The 20556-nt window shown below is 40.2% G+C and overlaps 1 protein-coding gene across 3 annotated transcripts in view; it reads left to right on the forward strand.

Annotated features, from left to right (window-relative positions):
- bckdhb (branched chain keto acid dehydrogenase E1 subunit beta) overlaps positions 1 to 20556 on the forward strand; it is a 72457-nt gene that overhangs the window by 5407 nt on the left and 46494 nt on the right. For all 3 annotated transcript variants that reach the window (XM_079241431.1, XM_079241430.1, XM_079241432.1), the window contains exons 3-6: positions 1885 to 1953; positions 5632 to 5765; positions 13108 to 13263; positions 14385 to 14493. In XM_079241431.1, the coding sequence (XP_079097557.1) occupies positions 1885 to 1953; positions 5632 to 5765; positions 13108 to 13263; positions 14385 to 14493 (468 nt within the window). The remainder of the gene's footprint in view (positions 1 to 1884; positions 1954 to 5631; positions 5766 to 13107; positions 13264 to 14384; positions 14494 to 20556) is intronic.

Here is a 20556-nt window from a genome sequence, read left to right on the forward strand (position 1 = left end):
ATCAGTTCTCACATGTAAGTTGATTTGGATAAAAGCGTCGACCAAATGACAGCAGAATCTAGTGAAATTGTGGTCTGGGTTGCTCCAGTGAGGTAATGTGCCTTAAAAAAAACTGTCAGCTGCACGTCAAATGTTTTCTTTCCTGATTGCATGAATATGTCCAAAAAAAGTAAAAAAAAATGGGGCATAAATCAATTTCACTCATTGACCGACCTCCAAAGAGTTCAGACCTCAATCACAAATGTCAGTCGTGTTGATACGTTGGGGAAAACGTGACGCAGCGGTCCAACTCTCCCATCATCGGTGCAAGATCCTGCAGAGTCATTTCCTGCAACCTTGGATGGATATAAACACTGTGATGATGTAAATAAGTATGGCACAGCAGATGCATGCTGTTAGAAGGTGTTGCAGTAAAATCTTATAAGACAGAATGGATCTTTATTTTATGCTTTTATAAAAATCAAGTTTGTGCTCATTTTTTATCTATATACACCTTGTTTGTCCTCGGCAGCCTTGGTTGCCATGAAGCTCTCTGTTTTTCTTCAGAAGAAAGAAAAAATGTTGCTTTCTTTGTCAAAAGCAGCTAAACAAGTCTGCTTACATAAAAACTGCTACTCCAAGGTCTGTTCTGCAAATTTCTCAGTTTCAGCTTGTATCGATAAAACATTTAAATAACTGTTGCTTATATGTGTGGCCTCTTCTCCATGGCAACAGCTGTTAGCTCATTGGTATTTTAGTATTCAGGGTTAGCTGTCATGAGAGGTAAAATAACAAAATGAGAGAAAATTTGTTGAAATTATGGTCTACATGACATAAAGAGAGCTGAGGGTGGGTGAAACATGAATGTTTGCCTTGTTCAATCAATCAATCAATCAATCAAAATTTATTTATATGTCACTTTCCATACACAAGTAGCACAAAGTGCTTTATAAAATAAAAAGCAAGAATAAAAGAAGTTTAAAAACCCGCCTTCACAGACAAAAATATAGAATTTACCCAAAGTCTAACATATACTCACTTTGTACACACACTCACATACCGGTAGATAAAAAACGTAAAGTACTCTCATCAAACCAATCTTAGGGACCCACATTGGCACACTTTATAAAAAAATAAAAAAATAAAAAAAAAAAGTAAATAATTTGAATGACAATCATAAAAGAAAAGTCTAAAAAAAAAAAAAAAAAAAAAAACTAGTTAAAAGCCTGATTAAGAAGATGGGTCTTGAGCCGACTTTTAAAAACCTCAACAGTATCCGTCATCCTCAGGTCTTCTGGCAGATTGTTCCACAAATGTCGAGCATAAAAACAAAAACAAGACTCAGCGTGAGTCTTTGTTCAAATATTTGGAATTTGTAAAAGTCGCCTATTAGAGGACCTGAGGGCCCTGGATGGCTCGTAGTACCTGAGGATATCCAATAAGTAAGAAGGCCCAAGGCCATTAAGAGTCTTAAAAACCAGTAGTAAGAGCTTAAAATCAATCCTGAAGCAAACTGGAAGCCAATGCAATCACTTTAGGATGGGGGTAATGTGGGCTCTCCCTGCTTACTGGTCCCAGTAAGCAAACATGCAGCAGAGTTCTGCAGCAACTGCAGAGATGCTAAAGTTTTTCTGACCAGAAAGAAGAGCATTACAATAATCCATCCTACAGGTAATGAAGACGTGGATAGAGTCCCTGCATTGTTGTGTCTTCCATGAGAGTTTAGTTGTTTTTTTGTTTTTTTTAATAATAGAAATTATGTAAATAGAAAAATTATCCCACTTCACAACAAATGAACAACAAAAAAATGCTATAAAACAATTTCCTGTCATTTTTTAACTGCAGTCAGATTCTGGTTGCTTTGATAAAACTCCCACTAAATCCTTTTGTCTTGTTTTCCTGCAGTCATCTTTGGGGAAGACGTTGCCTTTGGCGGAGTATTCAGATGCACAGTTGGCCTTAGGGACAAATACGGTAAGATGCTGCTGCTCTTGCAGAGAAAACTCCTTTGTGAGCCGACAGATTGCGTTGCAGGGTCCGGCCACTAGATGGCAGCAGGACATTTAACAGGATCTCCCCTCTGTGCTGCATGTGTGGGGTTATGTTTCCGCTCACTGTTCACCTAGAGGACCAGAAGGATCCATTTGCACATCCAGCGAGTGTTTTGTTGCAGGGGAGCCTTATAGACTTCATCCTATGAGCTGATGTAGCTGTTGTTGTTTTTAAAGGTATTTTCCCCCTTGCTTTACTCAAAGTTAGCTTACATTCATATATTTAAATATTCTTCTAAATAAGGTCTATGGTGCAGCAGAAGCACACATGTAGTGGGAGCTAAAAATCTGGGTATTGTGCCGGCTCTAATTGTCTAGATGGAGATAAACTGAATGCAAACTGAGCAATGCAGCAGAAATCTGATGGTCTTGGCTGCGACAGCTTTGATGTATGCAGTCTATGCAATTACAGTTTCTGCTGGATGTTATCATGTCGCTGCTGCTATGGCTACTGTGTGTGTTGATATGCTCCTACTTTTTCTAATTACCAGCAACTCCTCCACTTCTTCTCTCCATGCTTCTGTGTGCTGTCATGCTACGAGCTGATCACATCCAGACACGACTTCTGGTTGAGTTGTGGCAAAACGAGCTCTTCGTTTGGCCTCCATTCACGCCGTTAGGTTTTGTTTTGATGGTCACATCTCTCCACGCTACACATTCCTGTGGGTTTGTCAGTCAGCGCAAGTTGGAGCAGCAGTCGCTCTGCGGGATGATCATCCTAAATTTGTGACCCTGTCAGAAATCGGTCCTTATAGAGATGATTCCTTTGGCCATCTTAGAACTTCCGCACTGTCCGATAGGAGTACCTTTTGCAGGCCCCATCAGAAATATCGCCGTCGTTATTTTGTAATGGTCATCTTTCTTCTGCAACAGTGACGCCCCGGACAAGCTGGGACATGTAAATATAAAGGGATTAATAACATCCTGCGTTATTATGCATAGACATTTGATCTAAGCGCTGCACTGGGAGGCATATTTGGCAGACTAATCTAAATTTATGATCATTTTAAAGTTGCTGTTAAGGTGTTGCACTACTGCTTTGCTCAATATGAGAAAAAAAATTTAAAAAGCCATGAAAATATTAGGGGTGGGAAAATCGTTTCGAAAAATCTGGATTTTTTTTACTTCACAATTTTAAAATCGAATTTTTTCTTTTTTCAAACAAATAAAATTAATCCACTACAAAATTTTTGCCATTTTTATTGTTTTTATTGATCTTTTTACTTGTCTTCTTGGGCGTTATCGCAGCAGAATGATGATCTGGCTACTGTGTTGTTTTTTTCCTCATTGAAATCAAGAAAAATGACAAGAAAAAGAAAGTTTTATACAATTTTTTTTTTTAAATCTACAAAAATCAGCAATCTCAAAGAAGTGTAAGAAAAGCAATTTAAATCAAATCGGCACCCAAAAAAATCAAATCGAAATATGTAAATATGTATTTTTCTTGTTCATGTTTATAGTTTTATGTAGCTGTGACTTTAGCATTGTGATGAATATACAGTAAAACGTATTGGTCAGTAAGCCTTTAATCGTTGATACTTTTTGACCCGTTGTCAGAGCAATCCCAGATGTTATTACATCAGCTCTGTTCCTACCACGTTTTATTAATTAATAACACATTTAAATGTATAATTAAATGTAGAAGGATCTTTATGACGGGTCAACTCTGAGTTATTTGTCATCTGACTTATTGGTTTAATCAACCATCTAACTGCAGCTTCTGTGCTCCTAATGTGCTCGTACTGCATGTTTGATCAGCTCACGTGGGTGTGAGCCAAACAAACCCCGCTCTCTTTTGGATGTGCTTCCCACATATCAGGCACCTTTTCCCACGTCGGTGCCTCTCTCAGAGGAAGAACGACGACTTTTTATGGCTGACTTAATATCTTAACAATAAGATGAGCAGCTCTACAGGGAGGTCTATTTTCCAGAGCTTTATTAACCCAGACTGACTCATCTGAGTGGAAATCAGCCTGGTTTCCAAATCTTAATGATTGATGTTGGTGAACATTAAGATAAACAGCTCGTGGCACATAATCTTCAGGCTGTTGCTCCATTTATTAAACAGTCATCGGAAAATTCTCACAGGTTCACAGAAACCTGCGTTTCCTTGCTGCGTATCACAATGTATTCTGATTACATTTCATTGTGCTTTTATTCCAATGCAGCCCTGCTGCCTCAGCCATGCTTTTTACCTGTAGTGATGAACTCTTGTTTTAACTGGGATTAAAAAAAATAAAAAAAAATAAAAAAAATCTAAACGAAATATGGGGGCAAATACGAGCTCTTTTAAGGTCATTTGTCTGACAAAACAGCCCAAAGATTTGAATTGTTTATGGTGAGATGAAAGCACCACAAGGCAGACGATCTTCAGTATTAAAAGCTGTTTTATTAGCGTGGAAATCTCAAATCCGTCCTGCAGTCGCTGACTTTTGCTTTTGTTTTCATTGACGTCAGATGTGCTGACCTTTGGAGAGGGATCATTATTTTCCATCTCATCCTTGTGTACAGTGACGAGCGCAAAGCTGTTTTTATCCCCTTCACTACAGAAAGGGATGATGCACACCTCTGCCACCTGCCGCCATTACACAGAGCAGAGGTTAATGCAGGGCGGACACTATATGAATGGCTTTTACGAGGCTGATGCATTCACCTCGGTGATCCGGCTCTCGAGCTGCCGGCCACCTCTGAGTGCTTTTTTTTTTTTTTTTTTTTTCCCCGAGACTGTGTGTTCTGCACAGCTCTGCCTAAACACACCACTGATGTGTTTTGGCCTTTGTTGTTGCAGACAGTTGTGCTGTAAAAGTTACACAACATCCATTTAAAATTTTATGCCAGAAAAGCGAGCAGCACAAATGTCAACAAACCCCTTCACAGATCTTATCTTTGTGTCACTGACTGCTGATTGCACACTTATGTTGCTTGTCCTCGCTTTCACTAGGAGTTGCATGCGTGTGTTTACTTTTTAGCACTAAATAATGATCACTTTCACTAATACTTCATTCTTCCGAAGGCCTGCGGTGAGCACAGAGGTCGTGTAAGGGCAACGCTTCACTGCTCAGAGGATCGTTTCCCAGCAAAACCAAAAAAGACTGTACTGCCAAATACACAAAGACGAGAGCAAAAATAACATTTGCAACCCAAATTTAGAGTCCCACTCTTGTGGTTCTTTTTCAGATTATAGGGTGGAGGATGGAAAATAGTTTTGTTTCTTCTGTTTTTAGTCCATGGGGGTTGTGTGTGTGTGTGTCTGTGAACGACTGGATTGGTTGACTGCAACAGAGGAGGAGTCATCAGTTCCTCACTTAATTTATTCTAGGACCACATGGCATTGCGGCGAGAGGTCATAGTTTGGAGTCTGATCAGTCCGATGTGGGAAGTGTCTGGAAAGCCCTGCTGTTTAGTTGCGATCATTCATCACAAGTGTTTAAACTTTCTTGGCCATTCATTAGAAGCTCTTGATGGTCATCACACTTTACACAAACGTTTCCTTTGAACATTTTTTTTCCTTATTCCTCACTCAGCAGTTTCTGGTTTCCCTCACCAGTGAATTTAACTTTGTTTTGAACATTTTCTGTCTTTTTTTTTCACCCCCCCCCAGGTAAAGACAGAGTCTTCAACACTCCCCTGTGTGAGCAGGGGATTGTGGGATTTGGCATCGGTGCAGCTGTTGCTGGTGCGACGGCCATTGCGGAGATCCAGTTTGCGGACTACATCTTTCCAGCATTTGACCAGGTAAGGCAACCCCCCCCCCACAACAAGAGCTTCTTGTTTTTAATGGCAGGTCAAAGGGAAGCAGTGGAAGGTGTTTACTGGGACTTTCTAAGATGTTTGAACAACTGGAAACAGTTTCACATCAAACATCCATCCACCCAATTTCATGTCTAAAATGTACACCCACACACACACACACACACACACACACACACACACACACACACACACACACACACACACACACATTATACACTGGTTATTTGACTAGATGAAACTAATGCTGGTGTGAAAAACTTGTTTAAAAAATACCAAAAGAATCACATATGACTTCTAGAGTCCCTCCTGCAAATAAAGCCCCTCGAAAATGTCTTGTTTTTCCGTTTACATCACACAAAGACTTCATTCATAAATTTATTTTTTATCTGTTTTTTTTATTTTTTATTTTTTTATCTTTTATAATCTTGCCTGTTTCTGATTGCAGAAAGATGGTCTGACTGCCTTGTTGTGTGGAACAAATTTGTTTTGCCAAGTAAAGCTTGATAGAGCATATAGGGCTTCCCGTGTTACTTGGATATTGCTCATAGACCGTATATGAAAGATGGACGGAGCCTCCGGCGGTTAAAAGTGAAGCCAAAAAACTGCAGTTCCCCCTTCATCCACTAGGGGCTCCATAGCAGAGTGAATCCCCATAGACTCCCACGTTAAAAAGACCAACTTCACAGCAGAAATAAACATGTTTACAGCCTGGTTCAAAAATCCATTTTCGGTTACGAGGTCAGGTTTACCTTCATGACAACTGTGGGGGGAGTGAATGTTTTTCTAACTCGCCCGTTTAAAAGTAATTTAATCTCGAAGTTTTGCATATTTAGGAGCGTGTCCTTTTGATTGACAGGTACCCGATCTCTCGCTCCAAGTCAGAAGAACGTAGAACAACTGCGGTTTTTATCCGGTTAAAAACGTGACTTAGCTTTAGCCCACTTACCTCCGTTAGCTGGTTAGCTCCTGTTGTCTCCAGGTTAGCTCGGTTAGCTCTTAGCTACAGAAAGCTCGGAATTGGTTCGATGTCAATCATCCACCATGATGCTCACGGCCCCCCTCTCAGCTCCACCTCTTTGCCCATATTTGTATTTTCCGGGCGAGACGGCGCGAATGCCCCTGCCAAGATGGCGATGGTAGGAACCGCCCACCGAGCTTCAATTCCGTTCTTCAGAAACGTACGGGTGACATCACTGAGGATACGTCCATCTTTTTACATACAGTCTTTGTATTTTACTAAATTGCATTTTAATGCTGCACCGGATGCTTCCCTTCCCGAAGGGAAACAAGGGAAGAGGGCGGGTAAGGAGAAGAATAAGGACAAAATTTCAACAACTGTACAAACATAATGGAAAAAAAAACCCCAGCTGCTACACCTGTAGAGAAACTTAACAGCTTTTGCCAGAAAGCAATTCATTGGGAGAATCTATGATAAGATATACCGAGAAAAACATGAACAACAACAGAGATAAGGTCTGAAAACCTACGCCAACATCAGGAGAATATGTTAAATCTGGATTCAGTCCAGGTTTTATCAGCCTGGAAACGCAGCACTTTTATATGGGAACTTTTAGTAAGGGTGCACTTCTTGGGTCTGCCTTCAAAACAGCTGGCAGCTCATTCTGAATCCTGCAGTGTGAGGTTGACATCCACAGTCTGACCTAAAGGAATAAACTAGCCTCATCATCTCAGAGAGTTGTGGCTATCATTGATTGCAGAATTCAGTGTAATGCCATCCTTTATGTTGTCATAGTTACAGGCTTTCCATTGTGGGAGGTAGTAGTACTGAGCAGCTTTGATGGGTAAACATACAACTGCAGCACGTTTATTCCACCTTATGTTATGTGTCCTGTCTGCTTCGCATGCTGATAGTGAAGGAAAACAAAGCATTGAAGGTCCACGTTGGGTCCATTTCAATGTAGTTTGCAAAAAAACAAACAAACACTATAACTGCTTCCTGTGTGTTTTCATTATTTTAACACGTGAGCATCAGAAAACATGTAAATTTGATCCGCCATGTGTTGATCATGTGACCGAAGACCTTGTTTTATATTTCAGTTTGTGGCTCAACAAACATCAGCGCAACAAAAGAAGCTTTTCTGCAGCCTCCCGTTTCCTTGATAAAGATTGATGTGACATTGGCGGGTGGAGCATGACGTGTGGCAGTACCGCCACTTCATCATGCAAACATGTCCACACTCGTTTCATTCTGTGTGTTCTTGCCCCCCACAAGATAAATGTGACTCTCTACTTGGTCAAGGCAACAGAAAATGGTGTATTTTGGTGCAGAGACCGACTTTTAAAGCTAGTGTCAGACCTTGAGTTGACTCTGTCTCCTTCTGTGCTCTCACTTAAAGTGATGCAGTCCAAACTAACCTTAGAGGGCTATAAAACCCCGAATTAATGGGCCACCTGAGTAACGGCGAGGAAAATTTTGGTCAGCTTCTTGGAGGAAGCCCAGTGTTAGAAGCTGAAGACACCTGAGGTCAAAGTACTTGTTAAAGGTTAAGATGCTTTGAAAGGCGAAAAGAGCTTTGTTCATGAAACTAAATCCAGTTTCCACTGGTGTGTTTTCTTATCAACGAACTTTCTTCTCTTCACATATAGACACTCAGGATTTCTGCTGCTGCAGCATCGTAGCAAAGTCCTGACTAAAATCACTAACGTTTTGCCCGAATCCGACATTCCATCTGTAATCTCACTCAAGTCTGCAACATAATCTTGTTCCCGAAGGCACAAGAACAAAAATGACGTTCATTTTGTTCTCACAGACGGGGACGACTTGCAGTGTGGTAAATGTGGAAATGAGTGAAAAATTGTCGCGTGCATTTCCGCTGATGGGAAGTTGATGGAAATTTTTAATTAGCAGGTGATCGCAGTGGCAAGACATTACAAATATGATATATAAGATGAATATACAAGATGTCCATCCATCCATCCATCCATCCATCTTCTGCCGCTTATCCGGGGTCGGGTCGCGGGGGCAGCAGCCTAAGCAGGGAAGCCCAGACTTCCCTCTCCCCAGCCACATTTGCCAACTCTGCGGGGGGGATCCCGAGGCGTTCCCAGGCCAGCCGAGAGATGTAATCCCTCCAGCGTGTCCTGGGTCTTCCCCGGGGTCTCCTCCCCGAGGGACGTGCCTGGAACACCTCACCAGGGAGGCGTCCAGGAGGCATCCTGACCAGATGCCCGAGCCACCTCAACTGGTTCCTCTCGATGCGAAGGAGCAGCGGCTCTACTCTGAGCCCCTCCCGGATGACCGAGCTCCTCACCCTATCTCTAAGGGAGAGCCCGGCCACCCTGCGGAGGAAACTCATTTCAGCCGCCTGTATACGAGATCTCGTTCTTTCGGTCACGACCCACAGCTCATGACCATAGGTGAGGGTAGGAACGTAGATCGACTGATAAATCGAGAGCTTCGCCTTCTGGCTCAGCTCCTTCTTCACCACGACGGACCGGCGCAGAGCCCGCATTACTGCAGACGCCGCACCGATCCGTCTGTCGATCTCACGCTCCATCCTTCCCTCACTCGTGAACAAGACCCCGAGATATTTAAACTCCTCCACTTGAGGCAGGACCTGACTCCCGACCCGGAGAGGGCAATCCACCCTATTCCGGCTGAGGACCATGGTCTCAGATTTTGAGGTGCTGATTCTCATCCCAGCCGCTTCACACTCGGCCGCGAATCGCTCAAGCGAGAGCTGGAGATCACGACCAGACGAAGCCAACAGGACCACGTCATCATACAAGATGTATGATAAATAAAGACGCGGGTACCGCTGCTGTCACGACACCACCCAGGTTAGAATGGCTGTTATGCTGCAGTGGGTGGGGCCAGGTGGGTTTGGCAGTGAAAATCATAAATGCCGTGGGGGTGAGAGAGAATGGGAGAAAGGTACAGTGGATGCCAGTGACTCCCTTTGAAACTCCGTGTGGATTTTTGTTAGTCTTTGTCTTTCTCAAAATAAACTGATTATGAAATGGGCAGAGGTATGCTGCCAGAGCTGGCCGGAGTCAGCTAGGTGGGAACCTGTACCAGAGACCACCCAAAGAGGCACCCACCACGGCTGCGATTGGAACCACAGGTAGGCCCTTACCCTCCTACGCATTTGACAGCCAGACTTTTCTGGTGCCTGTAAAGCGGTTGAGTGCAGGTGAAACAGTGTGATGACACTGCGTACACAGCCCTACCCTTCTGTGGACAAAGTTTATCGTTAAGTATGAAGTCCCCGAATTAATAGTTTCTTTTTGTAATTTCCGCTTGCGTCATTAACAAATTATTGTAACTACCAAAGGCAACCAGAAGCTTTTATTTTGTGTTTCCATTAAAACCTGGATTCTTTTTTAAATTCCAGCGAGATGGCTCACTAGAAGCAGATTTGAAGGCCCTCTTTACATAGTCCACTATCGGTCAACTTTCCCCTCATGTTCACAGACGGATCATAGTTGACGTCTTTGGAGTCGTCAGACGGCCAAGCATAGACAACATGAGCACTGTATAACTGGTTTCAGGGCATGGGCTTCCAGTTCAGCCAACTGCACAATTCCAGGTTGCTCACTGGTGTTTCCTCACAGGAAACCAATGAAAACCTATTCCCCGTTTACTTGACTTCTCTTTGACCTGATTTGTCCAACAAGCAACGACTCTCTGGCATTGTTCTGATTTTCCTGATAAAGATGACTTTCTATGGCGATTTCACTGGACAACAAAGATTCCTGACCCTCCTGGGTAGTTATGAGCATGTGTGGGTGACATATGCATAAATCATGCCAATTGCCTATCGGTCATGTACTTTCTGTGGAGGATGCGACGGGTCACTCTGAGCATGTCGGCTACTTCGTGGTTACTGCTTTGTAAAATTTCCATCAGTAACCTTTGAAAGGGCAAGACCCACTGCCATTTAGGGATCACTTTAAATACAGAACAATTCTCAAATATGTATGCAGTATCCAACACAAATGCACACAGGAGACACCAGAGGTGGTGGAGTCAGCCAGAAAGGTTTTTTCTAGAACTGGTGAGAGCTAAAGTAAGAATCAGAAGGCTGGCTTTGCATTGCATGTCTACTTTGCTGAAATTCCGCATCCCGGTGGTGTATGTATATCACACTGGTTTCTGGTGATGATCATTTAATCAAATAAAACTGAACGTTATTTTTAAATCCCTTATTATTATACAAATGTATTTTAAAGTGCTGTATATAATAAAGACAACATTTCAATATTCATAAAACCACTTACACACCTGATCACTTTCTTTGCATGCCATAACACATCTAGACAGAACACATAAACAACCCCCCTCTACACAAACACACACACATATCCCGCTTTACGAAACATAAGATCAAACCTCTAGTTTTTAGCTCCTGTTACTTTAACGGAAATAACAATATAAAAAAATAATTACAGACTCGAAAAGCACTCGGAGAGCACAAACCTCCGCCAAGATCTACAGTTCTTCCGAGATTGTAATTATTTCTCCTCTTCCTATGATGAAAATTCCAAAAGCCCCCTATTTTTTCATATTCTGGATCATAGTATCTGGATTTATTCCTTTACCTGGATCAGTCTTCGATATTTTTCACAACCTGTTGGAAGCTTGTGCTGTATGTTTTTTTTTATACGAAGCGCTTCAACCATTTTTGTTGGTGTTACGTGCACAAATGTTGAAAATGGCCCTATCTCATAATGTTAAAGAATCATTTAATTAAAATCTTGGATTCAAACAGTGATCCTGATCACCACCAAAATTAAATCAGTTCTTTCTTTTCACATTTTCAACAACTCCTGAAAATGTCATGACAGTCCATCCATAAAGTTTTGAGTTATCTTGAACACAAACAGATAAACACTGGTAAAAACATAATTTCCTTGGTGGAGATAAAAAAAAAAACATCTGTGGAGAATCATCTGGCTTCATGCTGAAATGGGGAAACAACATCTTTGGGATCCAACCACACGCAGCACTAGGGCTGTAACAATGTGCTTCCGTCCTGATTCGATTCGATTACGGTTTTTTGGGTGCCGATTCCATTTAAATTGCGATTTTCACGATTCTGTGATATTTTTGATTTTATAAACTAAAAACAAACAATAAAGAAAATGTACAAAACTTTTTTTGCAACTCATTTTTCTTGATTTCAATTAGGAAAAAACAACAACGCAGTAGCCAGACCATCATTCTGCTGGTATAATTCCCAAGAAAACAGGAAAAAAGATTAATAAAAATAATAAAAATGACAAAAAATTTATAATGCATTAGTTTAATTTATTTTAAAAGAAGCCAAAAATCCAGATGTTTGATTTTTTTTTAATTCAATTTCCCACCTCTACTAAGAACCACCTAACCAAGGACCAAGGTTTTTACTACCACCTAGATCAAGGCAGGGAGAAGTCCACTCCACAGCCAGGCTGTAGTGCAGGACTCGTCAAACCGCCCTGTGTGGGACAATCCCCTGAGCATCAACCCCGCGTACCGAGTATGCAGCTCTCCTGATGTGGAGAGTCCCCATGAGGAAAACACTGGAGTTAAAAATAAAACCAAAATAAACTTAAATACTATTTTAAAACAAAAAAGAAAAGAAAATCGGTCATCAAGGGCTGCTGTCCTGCAGGTTTTCCATGTATCCCTGCAGCAGAAGTCACTTTAACAACTATTGGTACAGTTCACACGAGGATGTAGCAGCATCCTAGTCACAGAGGAGATTGAGATCTTGATATCTAACATTTTGACAGTTTCCTTTCTGAGCGCTGCACTGTTACAACAAACAAAAATAAAACAAAATAATGCTGTTACATAATTAAATTCCAGGATGTACATAGCCTCTTGCCTGATGTATGTAGGGATAGGCTCCAACTTCATCGTCACCCTGAATTGGATTAAGTGAATGAATGAATGTTTGAATGAATTTTTGTGAGCAAAGGGGTAAAACATGCCCATGTGTTTTTTTTTTTAAGTGTTACCCAAAAATATAAAATAAAATAAATGTATTTAAATAAAACCACTAACTGAAAATGACACATAATTATGAAAGACTGGCAGAAAAAGGCTGTAAAGGTTTTGGGATATTCTTCAGTGATGTAGAAATAGTGATTATCATGTGTGTACCGTTGTTGCCTACGTTGTCATCGTGATGAATCCTGATTGGTTGGAATTGTGTCAAACATGAATGTAAATGTGGCCGACTTCAGGGTGACTGAGTATAAATTTAACAGGTTGTATCAGCAAACAGTGCGTACGCGACTCATCATGACTGAAAACTGTGTAACATTTCAGAATCTGCAGTCAAACGAACTTGAACCTTATCTGGTCTCTGTTCAGATCGTGAATGAAGCAGCCAAGTACCGCTACCGTTCTGGTAACTTGTTCGACTGTGGGAACCTCACCATTCGAGCTCCGTGGGGTTGCGTCGGCCACGGATCACTTTACCACTCTCAAAGTCCTGAAGCCTTCTTCGCTCACTGCCCGGGGATCAAGGTCAGCCTTACCCATAAACACACCAAACATCCATCATAGAGTCCTTTTGGAAAAATATGTATGTACTGTATAAACAATTAAAAAACACAAAAAACAAAGATCACTTGAATCATCTGTTTGAGCCATTTGCATTTAACCAATTATGATAAGAGGGTCCAGAGAAAATGAATGAATGATATAAGACAACCTATTTGTTTCTGTAATCTCAGGTACCTCTATCTGAGGTTGCGTAGACGGAGATTCTGAGGTCATTGATGAAATAATGGGATTATGCTAAAACTAATAAATTGGATTATTTGCATAAAATTATGTCCCTCCTCTGTGCAGAGAGAAACATTTCTTTCCTTTTAGCCGTACAGATCGGTGATATTGGTTTTCTCCTGATTAGAGAATAAATCTGAAGATGTTTGGTTAAAGTTGATGTGCGTTTAGCGAACAGAGCTTTTGCAGCTTGACGACATAAAGCAGCTCTAGTGAAGCCGTAAAGTCCATTCCCTCGCTAACTTTGTCAGGTAAATAGCATTGTAGCTCGGTACACCTGGTTTAGACGTGCTCAGATTAAAGAGGGACAACAGGTTACTATTCATCTTAAATTTAACTTTCTATGCTTCGACCACAAGTTGATTTACAACCTAAATAATTAAAAAAGAAAACTGTGTAAGAAGGGGTGAGTGTGGTGATTGATGTCTTTGCTGCTTACTAAGACTTGGGTAAGAGCAGGAGGGACTTTGACAAAATACAAAAGACAGAACAATTCAATCGTGGCTTAGAGCAGCAAACATGTGTCTCTGCAAAGGTCAGACTGATAAATGCTAATCTTTGTGCATATTGTCTGTCCTGGTCACTCCCTCTGAGGGTTAGTCCTGACTCCGCCTCCCAGGTTTAAATGGACTGTTTTCCTCCCAAATACTAATTTTCTGTCAAAACATGACTCTAATGCTGGAGAATAGAAAGGAAAGGAAATACAGGAATAATAAATAATAAAAATGAATAAATAGGAAAGCTGATTGGTTCTTACTGTGAAATGGTTCAATTGTTCTTTATCAGGCATATTAACATTTATAGGCTTTTAGTCAGAACAAAACAAAATGGAATTATTTATTATATCATGTGCTCCTCAGATTGTAATACCACGTAGTCCAGTTCAGGCCAAAGGGCTGCTGCTGTCCTGCATCGCTGACAAAAACCCCTGCATTTTCTTTGAGCCGAAGATTCTGTACAGAGCAGCAGGTAAGTTCATGTGTGTATAAATGAAAACATGATTTTGCTCATGTGATCTTCGGCTTTATCTCCTCATTTAGAGAACAGCTAATTCTCTGCTTTGTAGATGTGTGGTTACCTGGCGAGATGGCTGTGTTCTCATGAGTTAGATCGCAATCACGAAAGAGTAGATGTTATGGCTGTTCGAGGTGTGACCTTGTGGTCAAGGTTTTTCTCGGTTGTTACCACCAGCATCATCCACTTCCAGAGGGTTTTGATGTGAGAATACTCAGGAAAAGCAGCTCCTGAAAGGTCAGCAAAAACAGCATCAGCTGTATGGAGTTTTTTTTTTTTTCATTTATTCAGTATAAAGAAAATTCCAACAGAAGACCTCTCTTCATATGAGGAAAAGTAGAACAAAAACTAGAAAGCACTCGCTTAAACCTCTGCCTAGCACAGTGCTCCTCATCGCATGCAGCTCACTGATTCTTGACTTGCGGCTCATAAAGCAGCCACTGGCTTTCTGAAAATGCTATCTAAACAAGTCATAGTGATCCTCAATGGTGCAGTTCCCTCCACAAACAAGAGCTGCAGGCTGCTTGCAGAGGTAAAATGTGCGGAGGTAAAAATGTTTTTTCAAATTTAAAGGGGCTCTGTTCTGCACATTTTTCAGTGCAAGAAACAAGTATTTTTCAGAAACCCCTTCATTCATTTTGTATTGATCCTCTCAGATCAGCCTCTGCCAGAAACAAGCAAACAGAGAAAGCTCCGCCCTTTGTCCTGCCTGTAGGCTGCGTCTGATTGGTCACCTGCTAGGAGTGGTTATACTGAGCAATGAAGGTGGGTGTGGCTTTGTGCTCGGGGAGAAGATGACCAATCACTGAGTCCGTCCCCCGGGACGTCACTAAAATTTCGAAGTAGGAAAAACTCTTGAAAACCAATTGTTTCCATCGCCATGGAAACCGAATGTAGCGAGTGCTGGAAAACTCAAACATGCGTTCAGGTGATTAAAAAAAAAAACAGCGCCGCTCATATGTCTGATGAGTATTCAACACTATAACACTGTAGAAAGCTCAGAAAACTAGGAATATCATCATAGAGCTGCTTTAAGCAACTGTGTCCCTGAATGACATTCATAATGGTTTAGTGGTTCAAACCATGAGTTTACATAGCATCAGATGCAGACCAGATAGATGGGCAGTGTGCTGCCTTTCTGGCAGTAGATCACCAGATTTTATTACACAGATTGAGAAGTCTGGTGCATCTCTCATATACTGTATTAAAATGGTTTCGCTCCGATCTCTTAAACCAACAAACTTTAGTAAGTATGGATACAGGCTCCTTAAGTACCATATTTTCCAGACTACAAGTCACGCGTTTTTTCATGGTGAGCTGTTCCTGCAACATATACTCCGGTGCGACTTATACATGAAAAAATATCATTTCACAGACGGCCACAAGAGGGCACTCTAGACTTACATGCAGATATCTCCTACTCCTTAACAATTAAAAATTAAACTGTAAACATTAGCTTAGAAAGACAACTGAGAACGACTGAACATTAATGCCCCCCAAAATAAAATCATATTCTGCATGTGAGAAACTTGCAGAATATACTGGCGTAAAGCGGAGGCTACTCTTACTGTGATGGAAAAAAAAACAAAACAAAAAAAGCTAATTGCAGGCTCAAAGCTAGATGGCAACAGTTAGAGGAATGAGTTCACCAGTGCGTGCTTGAACAACATGCTGCAGGGAGAGGCAACGGTGCGTGTTACGTCTCCACGCGGAATTGGCGGAGTTATTCAGAAATGACACAGAGGATGGAGAATTTAACAGATTTACTGATATGGAGTGAGATTGTGGGTTATTAATTACAGTAACGGTACACTTGTTTTGTTCTTTAGGCTATAGTTATCTGAAACTGTTTGTAATGTTACATAAACACAAGACACTTTTTCAGTTCATGTTTATTTTTCATGTAGCTAAATAACCGCAATTGTGTTAGCATATTTTGGACTAGTTCAACCTCTTCTCTATTATTTTAATAAAGTTATAACTTTCCTTCCAAGATGACGTAATGTCAGTGTTTGGTCAAGTAGTTTGTAAAATAAATTAACTGCAAAAAATGCGACTTGTGCTCCGGTTCACCAAGGTTCAATTTTAAGCTCAATACTCTTATACTGTATATGTTGCCACTTAGAGTTGTCATCAAGATACAGCATTGGTTTTCACAGCTATGCTGATGATGCACAGCCTTACTTTGCTGTGTCTCCTGATGATTTTGAGCCAGTTGACATCCTTTTAAACTTTATTTTAGACATAAAGTCGTGGATGGCAGAGACTTTTCTTCAGCTTAACCAGGACAAAACCTAAGTTTTATTTATTGGTCCTGGAGACAACAAACAGTTCCTTTTTACCAAAACAGACATTTTAAACCTTCTCAATAGGGCTGTAATGATACGCTTTCGTCCCGATTCAATTTGATTCACATTTATTTGGGAGGCAGTTCAATTTAAATAGTGATTGTCGTGATTTTTTTATTTTTTTTTTTTGATATTGCTGATTTTTGTTGACTAAAAACAAAACAAAAAGTCATTTTTCTTAATTTCAATTAGGAAAGAAACAACACAGTAGACAGACCATCATTCTGCTGCTGAAATGCTGCTATAATGTCCAAGAAGATAAGTAAAGAAATCAATAAAAACAATAAAGATGACAAAAATAAATTATAATAGATTATTTTTTATTTATTTGAGAAGAAATAGATTTCTTAACAAAAATATTGATTTTAAAATTATGAAACAAAGAATCACAATATTCGATTTTTTTTTTTTTCTTCTAATTTTATTCCCTAACCCTACATCTCTGCACATGAGAAACCTGGGTGTTCTTTTGGATTTGATCCAACACATTAGAAATATCACTAAGACACAAAGACAAGAGTTATCATCTAAAAAACAAATTCCAGAGTCTGCCCATTTGTCTCTCTTAACATCACAGAGGTTCACATGCAACCTTTTATTTCTTATAGATTAGATTATTGTAATTCCCTCCTTTCTGGTCTCACAAAAAAGCAATTACTCCAGAGCTCAACACCAATAGTCCTGTTGTGGACCAGAGGGCGGGATCCCATTACACCAGTTATAAAATCGCTGCATTGGCTCCCCGTGAATTTAAAGATTAATTTTAAGGTTTTTTTAAGTTGTCTATAAATGTCTTAATTGTCTTGGGCTTTCTTATTTAATTGACCTGCTTTTAAACTATGAACCCTCGTGGACCTTTCGGTCCTCTAGTGCCCGCCTTTAACTTGCTCCAAAAGTTAGGACCAAACCTTATGGTGAAGCGTCTTTCTACCTCTATGCTCCTTGTCTGCACAACAGCCTGCCAGAGAGCCTCAGGCAGGTGTTTAAACAACTATTTGCTGGTTACATTTTGTCCTTTTTTGTCTTTTCCGCCAACCTGAATGCTACTTTCCACCCAGTATTTTCCACATGAATACTATCTACTGCATTTCCTGTTGCTGCTGATTCTTCTATCAATCATAATTCGCAAACAGGAAGTTGTGTTGCAAAGCAAATGGTACTGGTCAGTATTCAGGACCAGATCAGCTGTGATAAAACTTGTGTTCATATCCCCTGATGTAGTAATCAGGGTGTATTTACTCTGTAAATACACCCTGATTAGAATTAAAAATCGGCGTCAGATTCAGAAAACTTGATTAACCCCTGAAGGGAAATTAAATTGTTGTTGAAGCATCAACAGAACAACAAGAGTAGAAAAGACAAATAAAAACATGAATATTCCCCTTTTTTTAAACATAGCCTTTTTCGTAAGTGTACTGACAAATGACAAAGACAAGTAATCAGAGTGTAGATAAGAGATAGGAGGGGGCATGTCTCAGGTTTATGTCAGTCGGTGCCACACTGTTGCTTTCTAACAACGCCCCCTCCTCTTAAGCTTTATTCCACTGGGAAGAAACACACAGTACAGACAGAGAATATATAGCAAAACAAAAGGCAGATACTTGATGCAAGCCTACTTCATTATTATTGATGTTTTTAATATTGTACAGCTGTGGGCTGAACTTGTAATAGTCAAAGCAATGTGGAATTGAGTGGCGGTGAAAGAACAGACAAGGCTTACAATGATCTAACATAGGAATCATCTTTCAGATTAATGTGGTTCGACAGTACAGCTGAGAGCAGCTGTGTGAGCTTTTGACATCACTTTCATTTGTTTGGTTTCTCATTTAAATGTGTTAGCCTTTGGAGTTATCTTATAATACATCTGTGATGTAGAAGAACAATCTTCCTTGTAGGAAGAAGCCAAATATGATGCAGTGATGTGAAAAGAAGGTAAACCCTGTTTCAGTCCTAAACTTTGTCTGTGTGTGTGTTTTTTTTAAAAAATAGAGTAAAAGTAAAACCTTATTATGTCTGTTCTTTGCCAGGTAAGTAAAACAGTTTCGGGTCTGACTGCGATAAAAACTCCAATGAACTCCAATACTTTTAACTAAAAACTTTGGACAGATGCTAATAAAAGTAATGCACAAAGGAGTTTTAAGCTTTTCGATTAATTTATATTTATATCAGTCCATTAAAACTCTGAAAGATCCTCCACAGTTTCGGGTCTGACTGCGATTAAAAACTCCAATGAACTCCAATACTTTTAACTAAAAACTTTGGACAGATGCTAATAAATAACCTGGGAGCAGCTGGGAGAAGAGGACGATGACGTAGAGGCATTTTTACTCTGGCTTTACAGTAACAAGACGTCTATCTGCATCAGCGCATCGCTTGATTCATCAGTTATCTACTGTCATCAGTCCAAAGTGAAACTGTCAATCAAACTAGTGCTGTAATCATTGGTAAGAAACACAGGTGTGGCATTGTTTCCATTTTATTTCTCACAAAAAGTCTTTTATTTCAATTTAATGAGGAAAATGCTGATATGCTGGTGGTGTGCAGCTGCGCTGGAGTAAAACAACACATGCAGTGGGTTATTTTATATTTAAAATAAACTGAGCTGAAATACAGAAGCAGTGTGTAGAATTCCAAGTACACCCTATTTTTCAGTGTCATGTAGAATCGACCATTACTGCTATAACCTGAATTAAAAGTTTTCTTCTTGAGTTAATCAGGCTTTCATATTGTAGTGGAGGAACTTTGGGCTCCTTTCTTTTACACTTCACTGAAATTTATCCATTTTTGTGCCCAGCCTTTCAAATTGGGATTGTTGTCCTCTCTTATGACTCAGTTTAGGCTACGCTTTAGTGTTGGCTTTACTGTACGGTAGTTTGACTCTACAGTATGTTTGCTACACAGAGGAAATCATGGTTGACTCAGTAACTGAGACATATCTAGGTGTTGTAACTGCAAAACAAACCCAAATCATCAACCCTCTACCACCATGCTTAACAGCTGGTATGACAGGTTTGTGCCTGATGAGCTATGTTGTTCATTAAAGCCGACATCTCCAATTGAACTCTTTCTATCCATACAACATTGTTCCACAAGTCTTGTTACTTCTGATACAACTTTGCAACCGTAAGCTGTTACCATACTATTTTAGAGACTGTACAGACTGTCAATTAAACAAGACTTTACTCACTGTTTCTCTCTCTGTGTTGTCTGAATTAATTATTAATAAACATTAATGGAAAATTAAAGAATAGTTTATATTGTCAGAAACATAAACATTAAGGTCTGTAGAATCTAAGATGTAGCTCTTTCTTTCTAAAGTTTTGGCTCAACATTCTGGGACATCCACTGCCGGGAAGACTTTTGAAAAATCTGTGAATTGAAGGATAGTGGACTCCATATAGTTTGGGAATGGCTGATAAAACCTTCTCAGACTTACAGGCAACAACAAGTGTATGTTTAAGATCCTGCTGATGTCTTTCCTCCTTGGTATTGCATTGAAGCACTTGAATGCTCCAGTGTTCATTGTCAGTCCACCTCAAATCTGAGACAAGGTTGAATGATTTCTTCATGTCTTCAGTCCCATTTCCACGAAGAGGCAGGAACACAGTCAGAACAGGATGGTACAAAGAGGCAAGGTGTCTTTTGTTTTTTTAGTTTTTTTTTTTACATT

The sequence above is a fragment of the Telmatherina bonti genome (assembly GCF_933228915.1).
Source record: "Telmatherina bonti genome assembly, chromosome: 5".
Classification (NCBI taxonomy): Eukaryota; Metazoa; Chordata; class Actinopteri; order Atheriniformes; family Telmatherinidae; genus Telmatherina; species Telmatherina bonti.